At 36.2% G+C, this 14,878-nt stretch overlaps 1 protein-coding gene across 4 annotated transcripts in view; it reads right to left on the reverse strand.

Annotated features, from left to right (window-relative positions):
- Positions 1-14,878, reverse strand: part of PRRG1 (proline rich and Gla domain 1) — an 87,322-nt gene that overhangs the window by 19,322 nt on the left and 53,122 nt on the right. For all 4 annotated transcript variants that reach the window (XM_006918267.3, XM_015594379.2, XM_025051327.1 and 1 more), the window contains exon 3: positions 5,507-5,667. In XM_006918267.3, the coding sequence (XP_006918329.1) occupies positions 5,507-5,667 (161 nt within the window). The remainder of the gene's footprint in view (positions 1-5,506; positions 5,668-14,878) is intronic.

Genomic DNA, 14,878 nt, shown 5'->3' on the forward strand with positions numbered 1-14,878 from the left:
CAGTCTCTTTCATGACCTTGACAGTTTTGGCAAATCAGGTATTTTGTATAATGTCTCTCAATTTGGATGTCTCTCATAATTTTCTCATGATCCCACTGGGATCATGTTATAAGTTTTTTGGGGGGAAATACCACAGAAGTGCAGTCTGTTCTCATCATCACAGGACATATATGATTTATCGCTGATGATGATAACCTTAATCACCTGGTCAAGGCAGTGTTTGCCAGTTTTCTCCAATGTAAAGTTATTTCCTCCCACTTCTCATACTTTATTCTTTGGAAGCAGATCATTAAGTCCAAGCCATACTCATGACAAGCAGAGAATTAAGCTCCGTCTCCTGGGAAGGGGAGTATTTACATACATAATTTGGATTTCTTGTGTACTGCAGACTTGTCTTTTCTCTATTTATGTATTCATTTATTTATATCATTATAAATTTATTGTATTTATTGTATGCTTTGGATTGTAAACCAATACCACATTATTTATTTTATTGCTCAACTGTTCCAGATTTGGCTATTGAGAGCTCCTTTAAGGTGGCTCCTGTGTCCCTTTGGCATTCTCCCAATCTGTTTTCTTGAGCACTTCCCTACCTTCTGGTACTACAATATACTCCAACTCATCTTGCATTCTCCTTGCCCCAGGCCTAGAATCAGCCATCTCCCCCAAAGAGTTCAGGTTTCTTTTACTGTGGAATGGTATTAGAAACACAGATCTGTGCACCAAGCAGGACTATGCAGTTTCAGTAAGCAGCCAAGCTGATTCTTATGCACTCTAAAGTTTGAGCACAGTCATTTTGGAGAGTTGAACACAAATAAACTAGAAATAATTTCTGAAGAAAAGTTCTAAAATAGTTGCTTCCAAAAATTACTATTATTTTCTTCATGTTAGTTCAAGATTAAAAGTTCCAAAATGCAGAGAACCCTCACAGGTCAACAGAGAAAACAGTAGTAGATTTAAAAATCTACTAATTTAGCACCTAAAACTGGAATATATTTATTAAAGGCTATCTCTGTGCCAGGCACTAAGCTAAGTGCACATTCCCAAACCTAATGATGTAGGTATAATTTCTCCCTTTTAAAAGGTACAAAAATTGAGGCCTAGAAAGATGAAATGTTTCACAATCAATACAGTCAGTAGGTGGCAGAGCTGAGACACCAAATCAGGTACATCTGATTCTTAAAGCAGAGGATTTTGCTATGTATGGCATTCTGATAACTACTGCTTGTGTGAGTGAACCCTTGTGTGTATGTCTGCTGTCTCTAAGAGATCTCAAACACCATGAGGTAGGGTCACCTTATTCACTGTTGTATGCCCTGTGTCTGTTACACAGTAGACATTCAGTAAATAATGTCTGAAATCTGACCACATTTATATGTGGTGAAAATGAGAACCGCAAAGTGCCATACATTTTCTCCCACTGTATGCCATAACTAGAGTTGTGTTCCAAATTAGGTTAAAAAAAAAAAAAAAGATCCCTCATAACACTGAAAGCAGACTTCAAAATTCATACAGTCCAGATTTGGGGATGATGAAAATATGAATAAATCTGTTTCGAATGACAAATTTTAGTAAACAAAATGATAGTTAATTAGTAGTCTAAGAGTTGAAAGAAAATCCCAAAAGCTTATCATTTTCTTTACTGCCAGAATCAATCAATCGTGAACTTCAAAGATGAAACTGTTGTTCAATGCTTAACCCAGAGCAGCAGATCCTTCTTAACATGTAACAAACACTATTCTGAAATAGTTGTTCTAAAATGGATCAAGGATTAGAGTGTCATTTCTATTACTTATTAGACCAAAACTCTTGGGGACACCTTATTGTAAATTGGTATGGATTTAATGGCATGGGCAAACTTAGATGATAGGCTTTAAACCATAAAGAAGTGAAGGAACATAATACCAACATAATAAAAAATTTAAATTAAGTCCACATCTATCAGCTAACTTGTGAATAAGCTTTAAACCAGTTCTTCCTATGAGTTAAATGTACTTTGTAATATGCCGATCCATTTGTTCATTCTTTCATTCATCAATATTTACTTAGATCCTATTATGTGCCAGCATTGTTTTATATGCTAAAGACCATAGCTATGAACAAAACAGAAGAGGAATGCTGCTGTCATAGAGCTAACAGTTCTAGGGGGAGAGCAACAATAAACAAATACAACAAACAGATGTCAGATGGTGGTAAGTGCTGGGAAGAAAAGAAATTCACAAAAGGGGCAAAGGTTGCAACTTAAGGTAGAATACTTCCTCAAGGAGAAAATGATCTTGACCTGAGAGTGGTGAGGGAGCTCAGCTATATCTATCTGGAAGAGGAAAGAGTAGGTAAGTGCCAAAGCCATGAGGCAGGACACATGCTGTGTGTCAGGAGCCATAAGAAAGCCATAGCAAAGTAAATAAGGGGTGGAGTGTCATAGGAGATGTGGTAAAGAAGTAACTGCAGCCATGGTGAAGTGTGGGGTGGAGAGGGATGGGGACCGATAGTATAGCTCTTTGTGGGTGATTTTGAGCACTTTATTTTTACTGAGGGAGATGAGAAGCCATTACAGAGAAGAGACTTGAAAGGATCACTCTAGTCTGCTGTTTTGAGAATCTACTATGAGGAGGGGGCTAAGAAATCATATAGATACAAAAGTAATTAATGGTGGCTTGGATGTGAAGTGGTAACAAGTAGAGAGACTGGGAGGTGGCTAGGTCCTAAATACATTTTCATGTTAGAAACAACACTGTTGGCAGATGGGGTGTGGGATATAAAAAAAGAGAAGAGTTAGGGATGACAACAAGGTTTAGGACTTAGCACAGAGATAGATGGACTGAGTTACCACTTACTGAGATCAGAAAGGCTGTGATAGGATCAAATTTTTTGGGAAGGACTCCAAATCTGTCTGTTTAATTTGAGAACTGTATTCAGTTCAAAGAGGAACTACTGAGTAGACAGTTAGTCATACAGTTCAGGTCAGCCCTCTAGGATATAGATAAATTTGGGAGTCAATAGCATTTCAAGACCCAAGACTAGAAAAATTCACCAGAGGACGAGTATAGAGAGAGTATATAGAAGAGTTTAAAGAAGTGATATGGTTGACTCTAGGCTTAGTGACACTGACCTCTGACGTGTACATGCACACTTGAGTTCGGAGGCATTGCTTGGTTGTAATTATTGTGGCCTGAGATTCCAAACGCTGTAGCTGCCCTGCTGGGATACTGTGGCAAGAGGTGGTTGGCTTATCTGGATGGAGCTCTAATGTTGAGCTCAGAGAAAAGCCGAGGGGGTAAAAAAAAAAATGAGGTGGCTGTTGGAGGGGTATGTGGGGTGAGGAGAATTTTTTTTCCCTAAAAGTTGTGTAGGCTAATGAGAATGAGTCTATAGATAGGAAAAGGTGAAGCTGGAGAGCATAGAGAATTGCTTAAGCAACTGCTGAAGGAGTTAGTTCCTTTATCTGTGTCAAAGATTGCTGAAATGCAGCATCCTGTCTGCAGACAGGAACGGATATATAGATGCACTGAGATGCATAAAAGCCAGAGAGTTAAGCACTGAAAACACTGTTCACCTTGAGAGTTAATGATAAAACTAATTCAAGTAATAAAAGAGGTCAGTAAGGTAGTAAGATATACAATTAGCACATAAAAACCAATAGCCTACAAAACATATATTTGACAATGGATTTGAATATAGAACATAAAAAGGACTCTCAAAATTCAATAATAAAAGAAAACAAACAATCCAATTAGAAAATAATCAAAAGAGTGGTTGTAGGGATGGGAGGTAGGGGGTCAGCAAAATGGATGAAGGGAATCAAAAGACACAAACTTTCAGTTATAAAATAAGTAAGTCATGGGGATGTAACATATAGCATGGTTACTACAGTTAATACTATATTGCATATCTGAAAGTTGCTAAGAGAGTAAATCTCAAAATTTCTCATCACAAGAAAAAAATTGTAACTATGTGTGGTGATGGATGTTAACTAAATTTATTGAGGCAATCATTTCGCAATATATATATATGTGTGTGTGTATATATATACTGAATCATTATGTTGTACAGCTAAAACTAATAAAATGTTGTATGTGAATTATATCTCAATTTGAAAAATTAATGTAAAGAAATAGAAAATAAGCAAAAGATGTGAAGGGAGAGTTCACAGAAGAGAATATATAAATGTAAAATAAGCACATGAAAAGTTGTTTGACATCATTAGACATTAAAGAGATGGAAGTTAAAACCACAATGTGATATCCCTACATTCCTATCAGAATGACCAAATAAAACATAGTAACAAAACAAAGTGCTGGCAAGTATGCAGAGGAACTGATCAGTCAAACACTGCTGGCAGGAATGTAAAATGGTAACCTGTACAATGACAAATTAGTTTGTCAATGTCTTAAAGAACTACACATATACTTATCATACAACCCAACAATTGTACTCCTTGAGATTTATCACAGAAAAATAAAAACTTATGTCCTCACAAAAACCTGTACACAAATATTCATAGCAGCTTTATTTGTAATAGCCCCAAATTGGAAATAACCCCAATGTCCACAAAACTTATCAAACTGTATACTTGAAATATGTATGGTTAACGGTATGTCAATTATAACTCAATAAGGTTTTAAAAATCAATAGCTTACACATACACAAATAATAACCAGTTAGAATATATCATGGAAAGGACACCCCATTTACAACAGCAACAGAGCAATACTTAGGAAACAACTTAAGAAATGTATAAAACCTTGAGTTCTTAAACCTTGAGCTCTTTCCTATTACCCCTGGGTCCTTTTCTACCTAACAAGAGATCGAATCTTTCTTTAAAATTTCTGCATCTGCTGCCTCTCAGATGTATTTGATGTCCTTTTAACACAGACATATCTGACATCCCTTGTTTAGCATCTAGTGTTATTTTCATGGTGCACAGGATCTTTATAAAATGGCCACCCCTGGTAATGTAATTTACGGCTGCAGAGCAGTTCCACAGAATTTACACCACTGCCTGTGCTTTCCCATCCCTGCTCTCCTTGAATAGCATGTGGACTAGAGTAAAGAGAGGTGAAAAGGACTATTCTCACAGAGTAGGGAGCAAGGTTCAGGTATTTCTTTTCTTTTGTATGAGAAGTAAAACGTTTTAAAACAGTGTCAGCATCTATTAGCTTCCTCCACAATTTCTCTCTGATTAGGCAGAGTAAGGGGATGATATTATCTATAACTTTCCGGAACAAAGCCTCCTGTGAAATAAATGCTTCCCCTTGCTAAGATGATAAATCTCAGCTCAGCAGAGTCCTATGGAAACCGGACCTGCCAAGATAGACCGACATACAAGGACGTAAACCTACCTCTCCTACACAGAGTGTTCTTACTTAGATGCCACTTTCAGAGTTCTTCGCAAGGGTGATTTTTAATCGCTAGCAATGCACACTATTTGGGAATGCAGATTTCGAACATACATCCAAAAGTTAGGCAAATCTGTGAACATTTTTTAAAATTCCAATATACTTACAGTTTTTTCATTATTTTCAAAAGCTTCTCTTGCTTCTTCGAATGTGCAGACTTCTTCTTTGCATTCACGCTCAATGTTGCCCTGTCTTGTTTCTTCGAAAAGTCTATTAGCTCTTGGGAAGCGTTTTAATATTGAATTGGCTTTTTCTCCCATGAGGAAAACTAAAAAGAGACACAATAATAAGCTAAAAATTGTAATAAAAAGCCATGTGAAAAGTTAATATACAGGATGAAATCTGCTAGATGCTCTTTAGGAAACAGAGCCAACATTCTAAATCTCTCCTGGAGTCAGCAATGAAGTCACTTTTAGCTCTGAGACACCACATCTGCCATCTTCCTCATCATGTGAGTATGTCCTTTCAGGAGCAGTTGCCCTGGGCAGGGACAGTGACATAATTAACTATGTTATATCACACTTCAGCACATTCCTGCCAACCATGGGTATTTAAATATAGTAACTGATACCAGGACTTATACCCATTACTATAAGTGGATACCTCCAGGCACTCTGCTGTTGGACAGCAGCAAGCAAGTCAAAATCCATCTCTGGACTATCAGTCTCAAAGTAAATACAAATAAAACTCCAATTGGGAGACAATATTATCTATAACTTTGTAAAATAAATGCTTCCCCTTTAAACTCCAATATAAACCTGGAGAACCCTTACTTATATTAAAAAAGTGACAGGACCAAGAAATTAAGATAATTTTGGCCATAATTCATTCCAAGGAACACTATAATTTTGTTCTAAATTCACTTAACTATATTGTGACACCTTAGTATATTCAACCCCATTTCACTATCTTTCAGAACAAGAAAATTCTGCATGACTTATAGAGACATTTCATATAAACATTCAAAATGGACATTATGATACCCAATACACTAAATAAGGCAATAGTTGCATGCACAGTTATGGGAAATTATTTTTATTTTTACACATTCATTTTAAACCATACTTCGATTACATTTTTCTAAAAGTGTCATGCTCATTTGGAGAGCATGAAATGAATCCAGAAATTAATCTCCACTAATACAAAGAAATTAGAAAATTCTCTAATGTTATAGACTTCTGACATGGGAGAAGGCACATTACAGTTCCTTCAAGATATTTTAAAAATTTCTATATTTTGTAAAGAACTTTTTGAAGTAAATAAAAAAACAGTAAGTGTTCTTTTTAAAAATGGCAAGAATAGTAGTGAATTTAAGGTTTAGCTCATTAGAGAAATGTGTATTTCACTTTCTAGAATATATATATATATTATACTGAGGATTCTTTAAACTATCCAAACTGATACCAGCTAGATGGCACCTATACTAGGTTGAAAATTATGGTAGGCCTTCTATAAGTGTTTCCTTCCTTTTGTACCTCAGGAGGGTAACCATCTATAAAAATGAACCATAGAGTGATAAAATATCATTAGAAGAAATCTTTAAAAATAACAATTATGGTAAGTGGTATGAAGGAAACTAAAAGGGAGCTGTTGGAGAATAACAGTGGAATTTTGAGTTGGAGAATAACAGTGGAATTTTCTAGCAGTGCTTCTCACAGTTTAGCAGCATCAGAATCCCCTAGAGGACTTATTATCATAAAGATTGCTGGGCCCAGTTCCCAGAATTTCTCATTCCATAGGTCTGGGTGAGGCCAAGAAGTTGCAATTCTAATAACTTCCCAAGTAATGCTAGTGCTGCTGGTTTCACTACCATAATTTGAGAACCACCACCCAAATGTGAGTTCCCTAGAGAACTAGTTCTGAGGAAGGTGTTTATGGAATGCTGGGATTAACATATTTTTTTTATATGTCTTTCTCTCCCTCTTTCCTTCTTTCCCCTTCTTTCCTTCTTTCCTTCTTTCTTTCCTTCTTTCTTTCCTTCTTTCCTTCCTTCTTTCCTTCCTTCCTTCCTTCCTTCCTTCCTTCCTTCCTTCCTTCTCAGTGTCCTACTATGTGTCTTTGTCAAAATCTCTATCCCTTGGTTCACTATTAACATCCTTAAACCATGAATCTCACAAAGTCAACAGTACACCATATATATATTGCATTGTATGTTCACCTCCCATAGTTAATTTCTTTCTGTTACCACATATGACCCCTTTTTTCCCCATCTACCTTCCCCCTCCTCCCTATCCTCTGGTAACCACTAGTCTATTGTTCATGTCCATGAGTCTCTTGGGATTAACATATTTAAAAAGATTTTTTACTGAATGACTTTTTAGGACTCTTAGTATATATTTAATACATATTTGTAAATCTCCAGAAAAGGAACATGACACATGCATTTGTCATATTTCTTTGACTATAGTGCCCTTTTCTGAGGGAAATTTTACTGAATTAATAACCACCTAGCCATTGGCTTTACTTATGACCTTTAAAATAACATACGAGTAAGTCTCTGCTATATAACAAGGCCAACTAATACATGAAGACAGTAACTGATTTCCCTCAAGGCTTCTTTTTTCCAGAATAAACATGTCTAGTTCATCTGTTGGTCATATAAAATGTATAAAGTCTCTGCACCATCTTTATCTCATAAAACACAGTGTCCTACACTGAGTACAATACTCTATGTGTGGTCTAACAAGTGCAAAACTGATCAGGATTATCTGCTTCCTTGTTTTGAAACACAATAGATATGTTAATGCAGTCTAAGATATCCCTGGCTTTTGGGACAATTTTCTTTAAGATAAACCAAACAAACAACAATAATGTATTTTGAGCTTTTAAGGAAAAAAAAACAACAACTAAATTCTCCTAAGAGAAACTAATTTTCTTATATGCTATTTACATGGAAAGTGTGCGTGTGTGTGTGTGTGTGTGGGGGGGTCAAGGAATGCACTTAACTCTTGTAACAAGAAAGCAGGCTAATTCAGAAAGGTAAGCAACTATAAGGTAATGTAGTAGGATACAGATCTTCTAATCCCAACCTAATCAAACTACCAAGAACATTCCACAAACACCGTCTGTGTATTTCTTACAATGGGAGGCAAAGTAATATAATAGTGAGAACTCCAGAAAGAATAAGCTGGCAAGATTTTATCTTGTTTGCTGAATATAGTCAATTAGAAGATACTACCTGGAGTAAGAATCTGACTAGTAGGGAAGATATTGTTATTGATTAGTTATGTCTGCAATATAATCGGGAACAGGAAGTTGTGGCAGAGTATTTGCCAGTCCTCATCAAAGTAATTTGGAAATCTAATGGATGATAACAGCATTAGGATATTTTCAACGTGAAAACAAAATAAAGGGGAAGGAGGCAGCTTGGATCTATGGGATAAGATCAGACTATCTGTTCCTAAAACACTGGGTAATTTCCATGATGCAAGGGTTTGTATTTGGACTTCTAAAAATAAAGCAGTGATGTTTGAAACTAAAGATGAACACTTCCCTCTTCCTCTTATCAAATAGTGTGAGTTAGCCCACAGCTGTCAGGAATCATGTGCATTCCTTCATCAGAGATTACATGATGTGACAAGTATATAAAATGTAAATGTACTTTGAGCACACAGCACTGAGGTATTATTCAAAGCATGTACTTTTCTCATTTAAGGAAATAAAGACAAATCTGTCTTATTTAGATTCAGTTAGGAAAGATCCTTATTAAAAAAATATTTAAAATCTAAGACTGATACACATATGTACACCTACAAAGTAAGTATATTTACTGAAAAAATATAACTACTTTTTCATAATTTCAAAACAAATAGCTGTCGCCCATGCTTTTTCTTCAAAACAAAATAATAAAATAGGTGAAATAAGATGGCTTCTCAAGGAACTCCCTAAATTAATACTTTAAACCAAAATATACAGTGTGTAATATATTTTTAATGCATTGCAGAATACTAAAACTCATATTTTAATGCCAAAAAATCTTTGCCAAGTGAAATCATATCCATACATTTGCTGAAAAATAGCAGAGGATAAGGTCTGAAAATTAATGCCCACTTGGAAAAATCTCTACTCATCTAATACATTTTTTTTTCTACCTTGGGTCTCATTTCAATAAAGAAGTCATTATGTAAAGTTGCAAATGTTTACATTTTTCTCTTAAGTGAACAAAATTATTTTTCTTAAGACTTATTTACTGAACATAGACTATATACAATGAGATCATGACAAGTCATGAAGATGAAAAGCAGATGGCCTCTGCCCTCAAGGTTCTTCAGTGCAAGAGATAACGAAGATAAAAGATACAGAATGAGCTCTAAAGCAAGACTTAACAGGGTGGATGTGTTTTGAGGTCAAAAGGCAGGCATATTTCTACTGGGTAGGCATGTTTAGGGGCAGGGGGAGAGACCTGGAGAAGGACCCCTGAAAAGTATGTTTGAGTTGGCCTTTTAAAAATTAGCAGGATTGGGACATGCAAAGATGGTGAAGGACATCCTAGGAAAACAAAACAGCAAGTGAAGGCTTGGTATTGAATCAAGCAAGGGTCATAAATGAGGAATAGTGAGCTGGTCAGCAGGGCCAGAGTATAAGATTCAAAATAGGAAGACTAGGAAATGAAACTGGACACAGCCATGTCTTGGAGACACTTAATGTTAAGCTATTAAACTATTTGACAGCATTCAAAATTTCAGACCAATACTTCTGGAAGAATAACCTACAAAACATATATAAAACAGAGTTGGAGGTAGGATGAGGAGAAATGAAGGGGACAAGGCCAGGTAAAAGGCTACTGACAATACACCAGGTTAAGAAATAATGACACCACACATTAGAATGGTGGCTATCTAAATGGAAAGAAAAGGACAGATGGGAGAGACAGATATTGGGCGATTTCTTTGACAACTACATCCATCATGCACCTTATTCCTCAGTCAAACCAAGTCTTACCATTCTCCAAATAGGCTCTTTACTGCCTCCATAATTTTTATTTTACTGCCTCCAAAATTTCATCTGCCTAGAGAACTCCTATTCCATTCAGATATAACATCCTCTAAAAACCTTCCCCAGATTCTACTCCCCACTTCATTAGACTCTCAGTATTTATGTACACTTAAATTATAGCAATTTAACTGTATAATTTTTGATGTGCCTATCTGGTTCTGTCTCAAGATTAAGCTTCTTGAGGGTAGGAATCATGCATTATTAATATTTTGATCCAACCTCCATCTTTCATAACACCTAGTAAAGAATTTGGTACAGAACAGATACAATACGTGTGGAAAAAATGAAAAGCAGAATGGAAGACTGGGTGACTAGAAGCTAGGAAGCCATGGACCATGCCTCTAATTATGAAACAGCACCACAAACTTAATATATGATTGTGAAATAAATACATTGACAGCAAAGTTTCTAGTGAGACTTGAATATCCTTTTGTTCAGCAAGAGAAATTACCTTTGAAATTCGTAGAATAGTTCTATGTGTGCTCCCCTTGGAGCGGACATTTTTTGTTCTGTAAGAACCATTTAATTTCCTCTAATAGTTGTGTAGAGGTAGAGTAACTGAACATCCACTGTTCTGGGAAGAGGACATAGCAGATGCTTTTTAGCCTAGCAAGGAACTAGCATCTCAAGATGTACACCAAGGTACCCCAAGATGCTGCTGCAAATTCATAAAGAATGAGCAGGATATTTTACATTTTTGAAGGAAATGTATTGATACTCTGTATCTGTTGGACACCACACAAACTACTAAGTTAAGGTAGCTCACAGTGTGAAAGAAAAACAGCAAAATGAAGTTGATAGTCAAGAAAGCAATCTAAAATGGAGCAGGGAGGCCTCTGGGAAGTTGAGCTAACTCACTCCCTTTTCCATGTGAAACTGAACTTTTGAATTGCACTAAATCAATGGCTACATCCTGATTCAGTTCCTAGAACTCATTTTGCATCACCGAACTCTCTATTAAAAATAAATTTTTCACCTAGGAATAGACATAAGCAATTAATCATGTATAGCAAAGTTAAATTTGCTTGCCAGCACCACTTACAGCTCTTTCAAAGCAATTTATATAATCCTTTTGAAAGTCCCTCTTTTTCTGTCTTTCTTTGCCCCTTGGAACACAGTTGGGGTTTCTCCCAGATTGCAATTACTAAAAAAATCCCCAAATAAAGCTCTTTTTTTTTTGGCCTTAAAGTTCTCAGTCCAAATTCATCGATAAGTTTCATCATTAGATAATTCTACATTCATTTCCTTTGTGAAGCTGGATTTTTGGCTGTGGTAAAAAGTGCTATGTGAAAAATCAATGTGGAACAGGAAATGTACGTGGTATCCTCCTGTATCCAATATCTTCCACTATACAATCTGATTCTTAGGTTTGAGAAATTGTGCAGTGCCCAACAGGCACATACATCCCATTAGTAAGTAACTGCATCGCTATTTAAGGTTGAAATAAAAGTACTGCGTTCTTTCAATTTATGTATACTATTTTTCGAATGGCTACTAAGCTATCAGGATATATAAATATTAAGTTGTTTGGACCTAGCCACTTAATAAATATAACTATTAAGTATTTCTTTTGGCCCCTTGCTGCCATGAAAAAAAATCACTGTCACAACTAAGGGCACGGTAAAGTCAGAAGTTTGGAAACCTCTGACCTAGAGATAGATGGAGTCTTGCCACTCTCTTCCAAACCCATTTGGCACACTGAGCTTGAATGGGCTAGGACGTTCCTGCTCTGAGAAAGAGGAACAGATCCCTTTTGAAAATTCAAAGTCACTGAAACCTGTCAGATGGGTTATTGCTGTCCTGATACGAGTTACAAATATCATGGAAAACATACTGAGTAGTCCTCCACACCATCCTGTCACATCACTCAGTTGTTGGTTTTTCTCAATTAGCTACTCTGGCTCTATGAGCTTGGGAGAGAGGCCAGGGATATGAAAACAAACAACAGGGCAACCAAATAGCTGAAACACTGGGGAATCAGGCCTACCGTATTATGGAGTGAGCACAGGTGAGTGAAATGCTAGGTAGAAAGGTACCCTCCTCTTTTCCCAGCCCAGCTGGGGCAATCTATGCCTCAGTTACTGTAGTGAATTTTTTAAACAAATGTAGTGATTTCTTTAGTGTCCTTGAAACTGTTCTGGGTACCAGAAAGCCTGGTTTGGGAGCCCTGGTTTTGATGTAAGACTAATGCCAGCAACCACTACAAGAACATCAAGAACAAGAGAATTAGGACTTTCTACAAATGAACCCATTCCATTATCTTTTCTTTAATGCAAGAGTCAGGGCCTACTCTTCTAGACCCAATATGTTACCCTAGAGTTCTTAAATTCCTCATAGGAACAGGGTTGGTCAGGGAAGGAAGACAGACATTCTTCTATTACCAAGAGCTGTGGTTATTTGAGTAACAAATGTGATCTCATTGGTATCCCAAGTTTAAGTGGTGCACATCAGTTACACATTTCAAAAGTGAGAAATAAAGTTGTCAGAGCAAACAGCTATGTGAGGAAAGCAAAAATCCTAAGCTTCCCTTTTTCATCTGTAAAACTGGAATAACAGCACGAATCTCATAGTTATAAATGAGGTAATGTACATACAGTATTTTGCTCAGGACCATCTATCAAATAATAGATACTCAATAAATAGTATGACTTGCTGTCACTGCCATGGTGACAGTTATTCCGTGAAAGGAAAAACGAGATTTACCAAGATGATATAAAAATGGAAATACAGAATAAATGAGTAAGGATAAGGTTAATTTGCAGTGAGTCTGTATGCTTAACTCTAGGATGCCTGGGAGTTTGGTCCTCGTAGTCAAGTTTGAGATGGAATGTACTAGAGCTTTATAAAGTGCTGTTTAAAAGTCTAAAGCTCCCTTGGAGGCACTTTGTACTAACCTGTCTACACTGTTTATTGAAAATGTATACATTCATGGTTTGTATCTGATTTAATTGAGTGTCCAGCCTACTTTCAGCTACATGACCAGTAGAGCATCAAAGATCCTCAGTAAACTTGTGTGTTGGCTCCCCTGAAACCAAGGTTATCTCACACATACCTTGGTGGTTCACAATTAGAAGACAAAGCATGTCCTATGTGACTAAAACTTGCCTTAGGAGTCATCTTTCTCCTACTGCACCTTACCTTTAGCCACTGCTAAAGTCTTATTAGAGTCTCATAGGTCTTTTCAATTTTGTAACATCCTGTAGTGACGATATATACTTTGATGATTCATAAATATTTTGAGTAATATCACAAGAATTTAAAATTTCAGAAATTCTTGAGAAAATAAATGAAGGCCTATTACTGGTTCTTATTTATAAGGACCTGATATTTGTAACAAACTCGTAAGGAAGCATCCTTTACTATAAATTATATGCTTACTTTTATTAGCTTCAATTTTGGTCAAACACATGTTGATAGCCTATCGTCATTAGAAGTTTAACAACAGACCACAAAGAAGCTCTTAAGGAGGAAAGACTAAGAAATAAAAATTAATACATGACAGATATGTATCTTTAGAGAAGCACAAGTAGCTACAACAAAATACACTAAATTATTATTTTCTACTGATTTTTAGGTTATTTAATAGTTCAGATAGCTGTTCAATATTTTACATAATCATTGTGGATATTAATGATAGTAATAAATCATGATGCAGAAAACAAATAAAACCCAACTTGTGAACTTGGAAACAAGAGATGACCAAGGTCATGCATTATAACTTACCTTGTGCTTTACCTACAGGGGAGCCCCAGATTCCTTAGACTAATCAAGGATCAATTTATTCAACCCTCATCCACAAGCCTGGCTGTGAAATCTGAAAGCCTCACTGCACATTATTGCTGATAAGAAGGTGGCAGAGATGGGCTAAATTAGATAACACATTGACAGCAACAAGAAGTGAAAGGTGATTAACCTGAGGGCAAGGAAAAAGAGAGAGGGAGCCCTTTGAGAGTTATTTAGAGTAGGTTCTAACCACCCTCACACTAATAGCTCCCAAAGCTGTAGGCATCAATGATTATGTTTAAAATGAGGAATCTGAGTCACCAAAAAAGGATCATATGATGTTTAGGATATTGTTTAGGAAGGCAGTAAATTATATGATCTATTTTTGAACTATTTCCATAAAAACAGTTTATAAAAAGCTTTTAAACACTTATTAACAAGGTGAGCATCAGCAATTTACAATATATATTTATTCGAATGGAAAGTCTTTTCCTAGACATTGTTGTGTAAATGTTGTACCAGACTGAATCTAAAACAAGTCCACCCATTAACCAGGAAGCTGTTCTTCTCTTCTGAATAAATCTCTAATATCTTGTTTAGTTGTGAATTTTTCATAAAGACTGTAGAACATGCTAAGCTATCCACTTATTTGAGCCTTCTGTTTGTCACATGAAAACTGCCTTTTGAGAATATCTTGTTGAAGTCTAAGAAAGTCAATATCTGTTCACCACTTTCCCCAACCCAGTGCTGAGACAACTGAA

Source organism: Pteropus alecto, unplaced genomic scaffold (genome assembly GCF_000325575.1).
Source record: "Pteropus alecto unplaced genomic scaffold, ASM32557v1 scaffold28, whole genome shotgun sequence".
In the NCBI taxonomy this organism is placed as follows: Eukaryota; Metazoa; Chordata; class Mammalia; order Chiroptera; family Pteropodidae; genus Pteropus; species Pteropus alecto.